This window comes from Bactrocera tryoni, chromosome 1 (assembly GCF_016617805.1).
Source record: "Bactrocera tryoni isolate S06 chromosome 1, CSIRO_BtryS06_freeze2, whole genome shotgun sequence".
Classification (NCBI taxonomy): domain Eukaryota; kingdom Metazoa; phylum Arthropoda; class Insecta; order Diptera; family Tephritidae; genus Bactrocera; species Bactrocera tryoni.
This window is the reverse complement of record NC_052499.1, coordinates 42,080,524-42,097,277: the sequence shown is the minus strand read 5'-3', so window position 1 is coordinate 42,097,277 and position 16,754 is coordinate 42,080,524. Positions and strand designations below refer to the sequence as shown.

General features: G+C 36.7%; 1 protein-coding gene across 2 annotated transcripts in view; it reads right to left on the bottom strand.

The window, feature by feature from the left end:
- The window catches only part of LOC120770437 (NADP-dependent malic enzyme), a 33,260-nt gene extending 17,804 nt beyond the window's left edge, over positions 1–15,456 (bottom strand). The window contains exons 1-2 of one of the 2 annotated variants that reach the window (XM_040097915.1): positions 14,651–15,456; positions 1,790–2,720 (exon numbers count right to left, since the gene is read on the bottom strand). In XM_040097915.1, the coding sequence (XP_039953849.1) occupies positions 1,790–2,720; positions 14,651–14,712 (993 nt within the window). In that variant the 5' untranslated portion in view covers positions 14,713–15,456. Of the gene's footprint in view, positions 1–1,789; positions 2,721–7,004; positions 7,172–14,650 lie in introns of those variants that run through there. The other variant, XM_040097908.1, reaches the window with a different exon arrangement.
- Between the last annotated feature and the right edge of the window lie 1,298 nt (positions 15,457–16,754).

Here is a 16,754-nt window from a genome sequence, read left to right as displayed (position 1 = left end):
TATGTAATGATTTTGAGGCATTATTTTGTGCATACATAGAAAAAGTTGCAAAAATTATTGTCTACGATTTAACGTTGGAGCGATATAAGTTGGAGCGATATAAAAAATAAATTCGTTTTTGTAAATCTTGAAATTTTTAACAAATAAGTCTATCAATAACTTGTTCAAAGCATTGTTTATATGGAAAATCTAAAATCAAAATGCGCCATCTGCTAATATTAATATTAAGAGCTCAATAACTACAAGTTTTTCTTCGTCATTTCGGACGATATTTATTCTAAAAATAAAATAAAAATAATTAAAATTTGTTTAGGCCCAATAGGCAATACAAATAATTACAGATAGGGGATGTTCGAGTCTCAATCACTGCGGCAATATTGCAAAGCATCATATTCGACGCAAAAATGTAGCAACTTTTGCAAATATCAAACGTTCGAGAAACGGTCGACAAAATTGGCATTAACAAAATTTATGATGGAAAAATGAGGCAAGCGAAATCGCTCTTTATTTTTGTTTATAACTAACTATTATCATTAATTGTGTTTCACGAGACATCCGAAAATGTGATAAATATATATCTGGAGGATAAAATCGAATTGTTTTAAAGAAGTTTTACTATTGCCCCCTTCTTTAAAGTTTCAGTCATAAGCCACTTTTTTACGCAAACAACTTTGTTTCCTTGCATTTCTGTATTTAAGAAGCAAACTACACTCACTCTACCCACTACCCACCAAGTTATCTACTGTTAAATTTATTAAAAATTCATTTTTAAGACTTCTTAAACTTCACTTCTTCAATGCACCTGCACGCCGCGCAAAATATTTGCAAAATATTTGTTTAAGTATCAGCTGAGTATCTGCAAAAAAACATCAGGGTTGCAATATTGCCGTAGTTATTTGCTTGCTTGAACATCTCATACTGATCAGTATATAAATAACTTTAATAAAAATTAAAATAACCCAAAAGTGAACAGCTTTCACAACTTCCGTTCATGTTCAAAAAGATTTTAGAAGTATTTCTGATTCCTGGTTATTAAAATGTATTCAGTAATTCTTGTAAATAATTTACCATCAAACTTTACTTTAATTTATTACAAAAATTCGCTCCTAAAAATCACCTTTTATCTATGCTCACGTATAAATTGACGCTACTGCGCACAGAGCAATCGAAAAAGTGGCATGACTTTTGCGCTGAGTAATGCGGTTCACCATTACTGGGGCGTAGTGTAGTAACAGATAGTAATTATACACAAGTGTGCCTAACATAAGCGCGCATTTCGATACACACATTACTAGAAGTGAACAGTATTTTACGCTCACGGAAAAGCTAACCGGTGTGTCACAAAAGTTACTTAGTCCGAACAAGGGCAAAAGGACACCATGCAAAATGATTCACAAAATATACAACATTTGATCGATTTTTAATGAAATCGACCAAAATAATGACCAGCGGAGATTTTACACAATTTGTTTGAGTTAAAAATTTTGAGCGTTCTGCTGTAGCGAAAAAGTTTTATTTGCAACCCCTATTGCCTGTACCGCAGCCTGCAAGCGCAGGCCACAACCAATTTCAACCAATTGCCAGTTGGGTAATTTTCCATTCGCGAATCACTTTGCACACATACATATGCACAGCGGCATTTCCTGCTACGAATATGCTCAATATCCTTGATTAAATAATTCTTTCACTTTTATGGCACGAACAATTTTTCAATTTATTCTATACACAAATCGCAAATTAATCAAAAAAAAAATATTTTGAGACTCCCATTTTTTCACTCGTCACTTACCTTGTTGTATTTCTTTTGATGCAAGCGTTCCAAGCCACTCACTTTGCCGGGCACCTCCGCATCATCGCCCTGGGCCAAATTTGTTTTATGCGAAAAACATTTCGATTGTTGGACTGGTTCGGCCATTGTGCTATAGTTTCTCAACTGTTGTTTCGGTACACTGGTCAGTAAATTATTACAATTATTGTAGCTATTTAAAGCTTCGACGTTTTCACTTAGTTCCTGTAATGCCTTTGAGGATAATAACGGTGGCAATAATTGTTGCTGCTCCTTTTCTTTTTCCAATTTGACTTGATTGCTTGTGTTTGTGGTGATTTCCGTCAAACTATTGACTTCTTGTTCCTTCTTAAACGATATTATTTGCTGCGTCTGCAATAAATGAGACGGCAACGACGACTGTTCGGCGGCGACTCGACTCGTACTGATTTTACTCAATTTTGCTATGCCATTTGACAACTCGTATTCGACAGTTGTTGTCGTTGTTGTTAATGTAGTCGTATGATTATTGCTCGCTTGACTACTACTGTGGTGAGCATACTGTGCTTGCGTGGAGACAAGAGTGTTTCTATTGTCGGTGGCGTGGCAACAATGTTGCGTAGACATGGGGACTCCGATTGCGCGTTGTTTCGCATTCGTTGCGTCATTGTTTCTAGTGTTGCTAGTGTTGTTGTTGGTCAGCTGTGCTCCACCAACAGCTGATTGCACGAAAGCTCCACTATCGTTGCCGTTGCCGCTGCTACAGTGACAGCTGTTGGCCGTGGTCGCTAGTTGTTGTTGTTGGCTTTGGCAATGTTCATTCACTGGAATTGTTGTTTTATACATTGTGTTTTGTGTTGGCTGCTGTTGTTGTTGCTGCCGATAATGCTCGTACGGCGTTACCTGGCCATTGGAAGGGTTGTATGAATTGCTGGCGGTCGGATAAAGCGGTGCGCTGCGAACAAAACATATGTGTGTGTGAGAAGAGAAAGAGAAAACCACAACAGCAGATAAAATTGCTAAATTGTTAGACGCGTGTTATGATATGTGTATGTATTGTGCGAAAATGAATAACAGCGGCTACATAGTTATGTATTTTTGTATTTATTAAATTAAAGCGGTTTATGATAAATTCGCGCCACTCGTTGTGTAATTCACACTTTTAAACGCTTTGGTATATATTTTTGATAAAAAGACAGCCGTAGCTAAAAAACATGTTGTACATATGTATGTACTTACTATAATGATGTGAACTTGTTTGGTTTTTGGTAGATAAAAATTATTTTGGCTTTTTAAATAAAATATTAAATATATGTAATTAACAGCATATACAAATTTATAATTACACAATAAAACAAACAAATATTTTTTTTTGTATCTTAGCAAATTTTGATGTTTTCAAGTGTCCAGATAGGAATTTATTCTTGAACAAGTAAGAAAGTGCTAAGTTCGGGTGCATCCGAACATTTTATACTCTTGCAACATGCCGGAATCAAAGCCAGGGAAATACCTTATTGGCCGATATATCCAGCATAAAGTCATGGGTGCTCGAGGAAGTATTGACCTGATTCATGCCATTTTTGATACACAGAATTACTATTCTCACGAAAGGATTCTGTCTAGATTTCAATTGTATATTTTACACATTGCATGATATTTCCGGTCAAAAGTCAACTATAGATACTAGGATTCACATATTCGGTACCTAGGGCCTTGAACAATTTTGGCATACTTTAAGGGAATTTTCATTTAGTCCGATTTCACACTGTGACATAGGAATATAAGAAGAATGCTACGTACTAAATTTGGACGAAATCGATAGGTCGGGTCCCGAAATATGGGATTTGAACAAAACGTGGGCGGTGCCACGCCCATTCTCCTATTTTCACACTTCTTCTTCTTAATTTGCGTAGACACCGCTTACGCGATTATAGCGGAGTTAACAACAGCGCGCCAGTCGTTTCTTCTTTTCGCTACGTGGGGCCAATTGGATATTACAAGCGTTTTCACACTAGCTCCCATAAAACTCTCTCATACCATCTCGGAGGTAAAATATCTATGGCGTATTAAGTTATTGATTTATTGCGATTTTAGAAGTTTTTAGCAGTACCATTACATGGGGAGAGAGCGGGGTTATCCTCCGATTTCACACTGTCGGTACAAGTTCTTATAAGATTTGTACTCAGCAAATTTGATTGTTGTAGCTTTAGTGGTTTAGGAGATATGTAAATTAAACATATTAGAGGGCGCGTGCCCCTTGCTACAGCTATTCTCTGTGCCAACAGAGTTACAGTTACAGTTTTATAACTTAATTTTCTGCTTAGTTATTACACTTTATAGGTTTTCGGTTGATGGCGGTTTGTGGTCGTGGCAGTGGTCCGATTACGCCCATCTACGAACTCGTAATTTTATTTGTACTAAGAAACCCGCATACCAACTTTCATCAAGATATTATATTTAAATTTTTACTCAAGTTACAGTTTGCACGGACGGCGGAGAGACGTACAGACAAACAGTCACCCGGATTTAAAATTTTCTCGTCACTCTAATCGTTTATACACTTGTGGTCACATAATTAAGTCTATATATTCATATAACCTTATATCTATCTCGTTTAGTAGAAAGTGAGACGTAGAACCGTAAGGTGAACAAAGTTATAATATTCTGTAGCGGCATGTTGCAAGAGTATAAAAATGTGCTGACAAACTTTCGGACTTCTCGGGAAAATACATATATATTTCAAATTTGACAATCTCCGCAATCAGACCACTATAGCATCTAACTTCCATAAACACTGACCAGTCAAAATCAAGTCCTTGCAAAATATCTGTACGATATTTGATATAGTTTCAAGGTTGTCCAAAATAATCCAACAATATTCGAACAAACTATTTATTAATTGTTTACATCAATCTTCTTTGCTAGAATAAACAAACAAGTCGTTAGTCTGTTACGTTTCAAGGTTTAGTTATACTTATAGTAGAAATGCACCTGTGAAGAGTCTAAAAAAAAGTAAAAACATGTTGTATAAAAGGATAGCCAAAGAGCAGCTGGAATCTAATCTACAAAACCTACGCAGACAGCCAAACAGCATTCTAGGCAGTAACCTCGTATCGGATAACGGCCAGAAGTGTCTTGGGAAGCAAACACCTTCACTTCTACTGGATGCCAAGCCGCAAAGGCATCGAGGGTAATGAAATAGTGGACGAGATTGTCAAGAATGGTGTGAGGTTAACATCCGAAAACGTGATCAACATTAGAAAAACCATGCATTGTCTATAGGACGATCTAGACAGAAGCATGGTAGAGAAAATCAAAACCCGATGGAACGAGCTACGTGGGTGCAAAACTGCAAAAGTCATGTATCTATTGGCACTCGATAGAAAACACTGTAAGAACATGATGGATAGGGCTGACAGATCGAGAAGACTATATACAAGGCACGAAATGTCTAGAACAGGGCACCAGCGAAACAAAGGAGCATCTCTTGTACACTTGTCCCGCATTGGCAAGACTACGCTGTGAGCACCTGGTGTCCCCACGGTATGATACACTGGAGGAGGTATCGAGGCCGCAGAGTCTGTTAAAATTCGCGTCAAGCGTAGGCATCCGAAAGGATGATTACTCCTCTTGGACTTAGCCACTGAACTCCATATGATATCAAAAAGCAAACTGGTCTATGCGTGGCTCATTGGCCTGCCAGATTTACTTTCGTAGAAGGCACTTCTAGCTCTTAGTAGTTTAAAGACCAGTTACTTCATATCATGACAATATGCACAATCAGAAACAGAATGAAATTTATTAAATGCAAACTGAAAAGCTGACAGCCTCAAAAGAATTACAACTCAGATTCTTGTCTGCGAACTCTCCACTAAATAAATTGCTTAAAGATAAAATCGGAAAATATTTCTTGGATGTCCTATATATAGAATTGAAGTTGAAGTAGAATATAAAAATATGCCGCTTATAGGCGAAGTAAAGCCTGCGCTAAGACTGATTTTGAGTTAATTGAGTTGAGGTTATGTTGGGGCCTTCAATAGCTTACCGCCCATCTTAATGAAAGTTTGAGGTTATTGATAAAGATGAATATTCCGGATGTCTTCAAAGTTAAAAAAATGTGGAAAGGAATCCAAGAAACATGTGGGCAAGCCCCTTGTATATAGAAGTTGAGGACTTTTATTATTTGATCGAATATATGTATGTTCTAATATTTTATTGGAACATCATAATATTTTATCTCAGAAGATATATTTTTGTCCACTATCCAAAAGGCTGGAAAATTGAATATTTACTTGGATTGGGCAATGATTCAACATATGTACATATGGAAAAATTTGTCCAACAAATTAGTTTAACAATTAGAATGAAAATGTTCAAGTAATGGACTTGAAGTAAAATGCATTAGTAATAAATAAATTGACAAATTCATTCCAAATAAATATTGAAATCACATTTTAGAAAATTAATATTAAATTATATATTCTCCAAATCATTGAAATAACGGTGAATTTTGTAAATCACTGTGTTCCATTAAAATCAAATTAAGCTTGACAGTACAAAGTGCATTTGTTCCAGGCGTGATAAGTGATAAGCGGAGAAATCGTCCATAGTTTATGAAACGAATAATCATTATTTGTTGAACCGAGCACAGAACATAAATATTTGCACACATTCGTAACAAAACAGCAAAAGTAATTAACTGATATGAAATATGTACATACATACATATGTATGTAGTGTTCTTGTTTATAGATTTTTAGTAATTTAAAAGCAATTAAGTTTAATCGAACAAAAACAGGTGATTTCTGATAAGAGATTAAATAGCAAAATTTTTGTTATAGAAGTTATGGTATATACATATTTACAACTATAGAGACTATAGAAACATACATATGTATGTATGTGTTCAGTATTACACCCGGTATAGTTAGGCCAAAAGGAGATAATTGCAATGCAAATTAATCTGGCAATATGTGACCATTAATTAATTAACTTATTTAGCAAAATAAATTAACTTTTACAGTAAGATATACATATGTATGTAGTACTTGATTGAAATGAGTCTCGAAATATCAAACTTTTTTGTATTTTATTATTTATTAAGTACATACATATGTATGTATGTATGTACATATGTATGTATGTATGTACATATAATGATCAGTTCACTTTTCATTGCAGTATGAAGTGGTAAGTTCGCGTGATAATGGCAATTTTTTCGGATTCCTTTTTGACTTACCGTGCTTTATATGACAGACCAACACTGAAAAGCCGCGACTTTATCAGCATTGGACTAAACACTTTCAATTGCATTTTTAATTCTCTTATATAGTATATTATTATACACAAATACTTATATTTGAAGATTCTTTTTATTTCACTATAATTATTAGTTTGGCAATATTGTCAAAGCGTTTCTCAGCTCACTTTCACGTTTGAAATTAGAACGATGACTGACTGCTCACGCCGGCTGTGCGCCACTGAATCGGCGCCAACTATGTATGTGTAAGAAAAAAATCATTGTATAATTCTTTGCACTCTCCTATAGTACTTTATCAACATAACTAGGGGATTTGTTTACAAGCCTCACATATATATATATGTTTCTGTGTGTCGTTGCTTTTATTGGTTTTCTATTTTCGCATTTCGCTTTCTGTGCTGATTAGCTCTCATGCATCGGTCAACAGAACGACGAACAAAACAAAATAGTGGAAATATTTAAACATGCACTTGAAAGGGTTTTCATATTCTCTGCACATACAGTTACACAAAAATACAGATATATTTATACACAGTAGGAGTAAAAGTACCTGTAAAGCTCAAACACTCGGAAATCAACACAACGCTCTTGAGTATAGGCAAATTGTTTTGCTAAGAGAAAAACGCGAGCACATACATACTTATTTCGGCCAACAACTTGAGTAGTGCGCATGTGTGGGCTTTTACAAGAACTATTTAGCGTCTGCGAAAGTTTGTTAGCGCGTAAAAATTTTGGCAAAAAAAAACTTTTTCTACGAGTGCTTTCCATTACTGATTTATTTTCAATTTAAGAGGTTCGTATAAACGCTTAGACGAGTAGCTTTTGGAATTCTTACTGAAATATTAAAAACATGAATTGATTATATTTAAAACTTAAACAATATCTAAGTGACGCATCCAATTTCTTAGAAACAGTAAAATTTGTGGTAAGTAAAGTTGCTACGTAGTCACAAGTTTAAGCCCTTGTCAAACGCTCAAATTTTTTTATACTCTTGCAACATGTTGCTAGAGTTTATAAAAGTTTACTTGTAACATCTAAAACCAACTGAGATACATACATATGCATATATACATATGTACATACATACATATCTATATAGGTCTATTGAAAACGGGTTATACCTGATATTAAACCCCATATCCTTAGTATAATGACTTCCGATCCCATGGTTGACCTTCTCCTGGTATACCCATATATTAAATATAACCCCTTTGGGTTGAATATTTCTCATGGTTTGTTTCTGAATCAAAATATGGTAATAAAATAAATGTTTCTATGACCCATCATATATGTGAATGAGATACAATAAATTTCGTGAAGATATCTGTAAAAAAAAAAGTTTTCCACGAGAACTTGTTCCTATTGGTCGGTTTCAAGGATAGCTATATGCTATAGTGGTCCGATGTGAACAATATATTCGAATATTATAGCATGGCAATGAACAATAATCCATGCTAATAGTGAAGGTATTCGTATCTTGTCAGATAGAAAGATTTTCCTTACAAAGACTTCATTTTGATCGCTCAGTTCGTATAGTAGCTTTATCCTATGGTCCGATGTCGACGGCGGACAAATGAGAGTCTACGTAGGCAAAAAGGAGTGCTCAAAATATATCAAAAACTGAAGGACGGACGGATGGAGTCATGTGTAGAAGTTCAGGAAGTGACGAAAGTCCTCTGATTGCCATTCACTTGGGAGTGGCCAGAAACGATTCTTTTATATATGGCACGACTACCGGTCTTTGACCAAGTATCCTCTGGGTAGCCTAAGAACATCCGTTTGAAGGTGAACTAAAGTGAGAAGGTGAAACATCCCCTCCATGGGGTTGTGTTCTGGGTTTGGGACCCACCACTTAAAAAACCCTATCAAGGAAAAGAAGAAGACAGCCTCGGATGGGAGCTCTCCCTTTGTCCGGTCCTTAATTGGGAAGATCTGCCCAGCTGGTTGATGACCTCGTTGGAGTGAAGGCTGACAGCACCGTCGTGGAAGAAATGCGTGTCATTTACTACAGTGGCCAAATTTGGTGTGGGATTCGTGGTGGGAGAGAGACTCCGTCGCCGAGTACTTTCATTCACCCCGGTGGATGAACGTTTAGCCAAAATCCCTATCAAAACAATATTTTTCAACATATCGCTGATCTGAGCCCACGCACCGACAGAAGAGAAGGACGATGTGACCAAAGATACCTTCTATGAGCGCTTGGAGCGCACCTGTGCGAGCTGCCCCTGCCACGATATCAAGGTTGTGGTTGGCGACTTTAACGACAGGGTGAGCAAAGAAGGTATCGACTTCGCCGGGGCCGGAAATATAGTTATCTGTAGTACTAGATTCCAGCATATGAAAATTCATCAAACTACCTGGCTGTCTCCGTATCAAAAAACCATAAACCAGATCGATCATGTTATGATAGACGTAAGATACGTCTCCAGTGCTTTAGAAGTGCGTACGCTCCGAAGTCCTAAAGCAAAAAACGCACGTCAACAAACACAAGAAAGATTCAACGTCAAGAAGCTGAAATCACAACAGACAGTCGAACGAATTTCTACTCGACTTGCACTCCTGCTCTCTGAGAGCACTCGTCAACAACTCGGTATAATGCAAAAGAACAGCTGGTATGACGAGGAGTGCCATGTCGCAACGGAGAGAAAACAGACTGCTTACCTCGCAACGTTACGATCGACCACAACACGTGCGGGATGGGAAAGATACCGAGAGATGAAGAGGGAAGTGAGACGTGCGTGAGTATGAAGTCCGAAATGCGTGAGTATGAAGAGCTTGACAAGCTGGCTGACAGAGTTATTGTTCGAAAATTCTACGAAAAGATACGGCGACTAACAGAAGGTTTCAAGACCGGAGCACACTCTTGTAGAACCCCCAGAGGAGATCTAGTGACAGGTGCCCAGAGCATACTAAAATTATGGAGGGAAGACTTCTCCAGCTAACTGAATGGCAGTGGAAGCATCACGCCAGGAGAAGGCGAACCTGATTTCCCTATCCATGACGATGGAGCAGACGTTCCATTGCCCGACCATGAAGAAGTTCGAAAAGAAATTACCCGTCTGTAGAACAACAAAGCGTCGGACGAAAGCATGATCAGCGATTGGAATTTAATGTGGTCTGCCCAATCCACAAAAAGGGCGACACAATCTACGCAAACTATCGTGGAATAAGTTCTCTAAACATTACATGTAAGGTTCTATTGAGCGTATTGTGTGAAAGATTAAAGCCCACCGTCAACAAACTGATTGGACCTTATCAGTGTGGCTTTAGACCTGGAAAATCAACAACCGACCAGATATTCACCATGCGCCAAATCTTAGAAAAGACCTGTGAAAGGAGAATCGAAACACATCATCTCTTCGTCGATTTCAAAGCTGCTATTGTCAGCAGTAAAAGGATCTGCCATTAAGCCGCGATATCTGAATTTGGTATCCACGCAAATCTAATACGGCTGTGTTATCTGACGGACCTCTTCGAGCCGTTCGATACCAAACGAGGTTTCAGACAAGGTGACTCTCTATTGTGCGACTTCTTCAACCTGCTGCTCGAGAATATAGTTCAAGGTGCAGAACTTAATCGAGCAGGTACAATCGTTTATAAGAGTGTACAGCTGCTGGCGTTCGTCGATGATATTGATATCATTGGCCTTAACACCCGCGCCGTTAGTTCTGCTTTCTCCAGACTGGATAGGGAAGCAAAGCAAATGTCGTCGCACTCGCGACTTGGCTCCCACGTCACTGTTGACATCCATAACTTTGAAGTTGTAGATAATTTCGTCTATCTTGGAACCAGCATTAACAGCAACAACAATGTCAGCCTCGTAATCCAACGCAGAATAACTCTTACCAACAGGTGCTACTTTGAACGAAGTAGGCAATTGAGAAGTAAAGTAAAGAGGAATAGGAAGTCTTCCACTGCGTTGGAAGGACCAAGTGGAGAAGGACCTGGCTTCGCTTGGAATATAAAATTGGCGCCACTGTTGTTAACTCGGCTATAATCGCATAAGGGGTGTCTACGCCATTAATGATGAAGAAGAAAAAATTATTCCATAAATAAGTTCCATTAAATTTTGTGTTTCTGGTGTCGATACGTTCAGAAATTTGGAAAAGGCCTTCGGTGATAATTGTTTGTCGCGAGCAAATGTTTCGATTGGTACGTATACATATTATTCAAAGAGGGTTGAGAACGTGTTGACGACGAGCAACGTCCAGGATGGCCATCAACAACAACTGCTAATCTACGCGTGAATAAAATAAAGGAATTGGTGCTTGAGAAATCACGATGAACAGTGAGAGATCTTATCATCTTAAAAGATCATTTGGGCCTAAGAAAAGTAAAAAGTCCAAATTCCCTTTTTTTTCAAAAAATAAAGTCGCGTTAACGTTTGTGAAACTATGCTCTCCGACTACCATAATGTCATGAAACATATTATTACTGGCGATGATCAGAGATCTATGCTTACGACTCGGAAACAGACGATCAATAGGCCGAATATCGGGGCTGAAGCCGAAAAACATGTCAAAAATAAAGATTTCTTCGAGTATCGATGTGTGGTGTATTCCGAAATTTTCAACCAATATCGTGCCGCAACCACCATATTCATCTGATTTAACTCCGTGTGACTTCTGGCTATTCAGTAAACTCAAAAGATCGTTCCGTGTAAATCGTTTTGATTCAATTGTAGACAATAAAGGTGAATCGCTACGGGCATTGAAGCCTATTCCGGAAATTGAGTGTTTCGAGGAATGGAAAAAATGTTGGCACAAGCGTATTGGACGCGATAGAGATTTTGAAGAATAAAAAAATAAATTTAAATTATGAACAAAGTCTTACTATTTTTGCTCATAGCTGTATATGTCTTGATATAACTCAGTGAAAGTGTGTGACATTATCATATATGTAAAAAATGCTTAATAACCTCGTGAATTACTGTACATATGTCACAAACTACTGAGATATATTAACAACAGTATATTGAAACATTTCTATTTTCAATTCAAGATGCAATAAACAAAATGGGAATACATTATGTCAATTTCTCATATAACGTTTTTTCCAATAATGTCATATAAGTTGATGTGTTCACTTTTTCAACAATAGGTACGCCGGTCCACTGTTTCTTGTAGTCTGGTGTGTACCAGTGGATCCATGCTTCGTCGACCATCATGAAACGATGGCGTCACAGGATACATTGTCCGGCGGTTATTGATTTCATTGCGCGGTTTCCCGTCAAAAAACAAGAATTTAATCCCAAACCGATATGGTTCATTTTACATTACTGTAAAATCGACCCACATGTCCGCCAAGCGATATTATAAAAACACTGTTAGATTTTGCTGAAATGGTGATAGTAATCATAAATGAGATCTTCTATAAAATGAAGGTTTCCAAAATGAAATGAGCTGATTCAACGTTCCTTGTATTTGAGTACAGATTTTATACTTTCAATAAAATGATACTGTAATTTTTATAGTATTTTTAACAAACATCAGAGTTGCTCAAGGTCACTAGGCGTAAGTACATATATTATACAATATAGTATATCTACGTATAGTAAACAGAGTTAACGAAGAATGAATGCGGGGCGCATGGTGAACTTTATGAATGGCATACGAATTTGATATTTGTGTGTTTGAAATTAATATTATGCTATTTTTTGCAGCTTCAGTTCGATTTGAAAGCTTTAGCAGTGAACGAAGGTCACGTTCATGCTCGAGGTTGTGAGTTAGTGGAGATGTAATATATATTTAATAATGGATATAATTGTGTAGCGGTTATGCAAATTAACTCGACATTACTATTATTTTTCGCATTTTGCATAAAGAACAGGAATTTTTTTCAAAAATATCAATAGAAATACGTGACTGTGAATTTTGGAAGATTTTAAAAAGCAGCTGGCATTTGATCACGATCCGCATTATCCATATACTATATTACTTAATTTTAATAGGAAAATTTACTTCAAAACCAGCTAATAAGCAGGCTAATTTGTAAAGCAGGTTAGTTCCATACATTTTCTGGAATGCTTTCTCACTTCTAAAATTTAATTTAGACTATGGTTTATGACAAGGTCATTTTGACAGATAATTGAAAACTTTGGAGCAAGCAAATAGTGAGCTTGCTGTCGTAGTAGGTCTCACCCCTTTTGAGCCCACGTTGTTCCTGCTGTGTTGTATTGATTGAGACAGATTTTCCCGGATATGTCAAACATTCAAAGTTATCAGCGAAAACTGTGTAGTTAATATATACATATGTATATGACAATCAATCTGGTCTACGGAAAGGGGGCTTAGGTGTCAAAAAAAAGGAGAACAATTAATGAGATAACGAGAAACTGACGATTATTTTTAACAGCTTTTCCCAGAAAACTAGTTTTCGCACGTTAGCTCCCTTTTCGTGGACCAGGTCACATACATATATGTACATATCATAGGTCATTTTGGGGTTGGCTAGGGTTAGATTTTTAAGATGGTAACATATATGTTGTAAGAGGCGACTAAAATCCAATATGCACTATGTCTGTTTTTTGGCTTTCTTCGAAATTTCAGCATAGTCTTGTCAGAAATAGTGCTATAATACTCAGCTTGAACTTTGGAATTGGATTTGGAGAATTGAAAATTCATTTCAGGCTGGGTGTATAATCACAGCACGACAGAGGTTTTAGGTCGACCTCGAATCCGACCAAGGTGGAAAAGGTATCCCTTACATCTGACCAATTGGAACCAAATAATATTTGCAAAAAGCATGTATTGCTTGGGGCGCTGGACAACGCATTGTTTTAATCTATGTGCTTTTAAGCACCAGGTACTCACGTAAGAACACGACGAATGTCGACTAAGTTCCATGATATTTTTTTCCAACACTTTTCAAGTTATCGAAATAACTCTGTTGTTTTTGTTTACAATAACATGGCACGGTGACGCTAGAAAACATCGCGTAAATTCTTAAAATTTTGTTGAATATCTCAACGAAATGCCTTGTTCATATTATCCATAAATTTTCAGCAAAATACACTTTGTAAATACTTTGCGATAAAAAAAGACAACTTTCGAAGGTCAATCTGACAATGTGTAAAGACAACAGAGTTTCTGTGCCGCTTTGTGACAATGGATGAAACTTGATTTTACAACATACTGTGCAATCTAATGAAAGATTGTTACCCGGCGAAAGTCGTACAAATCTCGAAAATTCAATAGTTGGCCGACAAGACTTAAGTCAGTATTTTTGGGGATGTACATGAAATACGCCAATCTCGAATATGGTTAAACATGGGATCCTACTCCCACTTAAGTTGAAACATAAAATTCGAGAAACGGATGATTTTCCGTCTTTCAAAAATTGCACTTCTCACTTAAGTTAGATATTTATAGAAAGCACGCTTAGTTTTGGTATTAGTTTGAGAAAATATAGATGTCTATGTAATCCGAGAATTCATTGCTTCTAGTACTCAGAGCTAGGCACTCCGCTACGGTTTGCAATCAGATCACAACACATTACATATGAGAAAAATATATTGGACCACATGAACACCTGGTTCTTAAACTGATGACTGTTCATGAAAATTTTATTTAATAATGAGTAAGTTTCATTTTGTTTCATTTCAGTTCAATTATTGATATACTCACCCATTGTCATTGTAGCTTCTTACCGCATTCTTATCCGCACACAGTGAGCTGGAATTGCCCATGATTAGCGTCTAAAAACAATGACACACTCACATACAATATCGGATTCAATTGTGGCACGCAATGCTTCCGCCAGCGCAAGGACAAGTCTGGTTAACAATTTAAAATATATAAAATGCGTTCGATCGATAATACAACAACACTATTTTAGAGCACATGAAGAGTGACCGCTGAAACGTGGAAGTTTCCAGAATAAATACTGTAACCGTTGTTGAAGTCAATTCGTTTGAGAGTCCAATTTGTTACGTGGATTATATTTATATTAAAAAAAGTGTTTACAAGGCGACACAAAGTATTACAATAGCGTTCGTTTACAAAGCACTCACGATGTGTTAAAATTTCAGAAGCATCAAGTAAATAATAATTTATTAAGATGAGCGGAAGATATTTTTCGTAGAATTAGGCAACCGCAAGTACTGTTACAAAATTTTTTTTCTAATTTGTTTTTATTTAAAAGTTTTATAAAGTCTTTGCGGTCTCTAAGTACTTTTTTAACACACTTTCCACAAGTTAGCATAACCTCTGCTCACAAATTCTATTAATAATAAAAATCTTCTACTCTTGACAATTAGAATTTAACAGTTATACTGGAATATAATTATGTTTCTGGCAATAGAAGCCACTTTTGTGTTGTTGCACTTTACAGCAGTAGTGACCGACTTGTTGGAATTCACAAACCGCTTTGACGTTTCTCGTCGTCGAACATAACGCTTGCTGGCTGTGAGCGAGAAACACACGCAATTGAAAAAATCAAAAAATGCAGTATTACAAAAGTAAAAAAAAAATAAAATTTTAAATATGTGTGTTTATATGTATGTGCTTACGAAAGCTGCCAATATAATGTTTAACGACTAGCGAAATACAAACAAACACTTTAGCAGGTGTGTATGTTTGTGCTATATTAGCCAGTGACCGCGCTTTAACTCGCTTAATAGCATTTTAACACTGAATTCATTGAAGTTTTTCGTGCCCGTTCACTGGCCGCACCGAAACAAGATCACGTAAACTGCAAAACGCAACGCAATTATGTACATAAGTCCGAGCATAATTGGCAGCACTTGTTATTAGTGTTAATGTTTGGAGGTAGAACAACAATAAACAGCGTTTAATGATCATAAGCGTGCTGCAAATCCACCTAAATACATGTATTCTCGTACATACACACACCTGTATAGGCCGTGAAGAGGTGAAACGAAAAACTCTCTAAAGAGGGATGCAGTTAAAGACATAATGAAGAAGTCTTATAAAATAAGAATTTACATTATAACAATAGCTAAAAGGTTTCAGCAAAAAATAAAGTATTTATTGGTCACAATTCTTAAAAATCCTGAGAGCTCTACGGAACGATGTCCATATGTTGTGAATAATTGGAATTTACTATTTGATTTTTTTTGCCGATTTTTTTCTGTAAAGCATGAATTAAGCATCTCGGCTGGTATTCAAATCGGAAATTTAGACAATTACTACTTAACTTTATACCAGAGGCCACATAAACAAGAAATATTCTCATTTCAGTTACCTGCTATACAAAAGGAAGAAATCACATGTTCTTCCTTCTCTGCTTTTCCAGCAAATTAGTGTTATCATAATCTAATCAAATCTATCTTTCTATGGGTTGACTTTGTGTTTTTTCAAAATTTTTTGTAAAATGTGTTTTTTTAGACATGTGGCGACAGAAGGTACGCTTATAATTTAATGTTTTGACCAAGAACTTACCTTATAAAGATTGTTTGTTTTGAAATGATAAAATTTTAGCCGACAGGCCCAATTTTCGACCACTTATACAAGTACGTATGTTAGCAATAAAGCCGTATATTCTCTTTTAAGTCGTCAGTCGTCTCGTGGTCAATCGCGTTCACAAGCGACTTCACATAACCGCACAAAGCACAGTCCAGCGTTGTTAAATCGCACTATCTTGAGGCCACGCCACAAGCCCACGACAACAGATAATGCGCTCATTAAAACTTTTCTTCAAGAAAATGATGTATGACTGTATGGTCTTGTTGGAACTAAAGGTCATCCGCATCAACATCCTCCAATTACG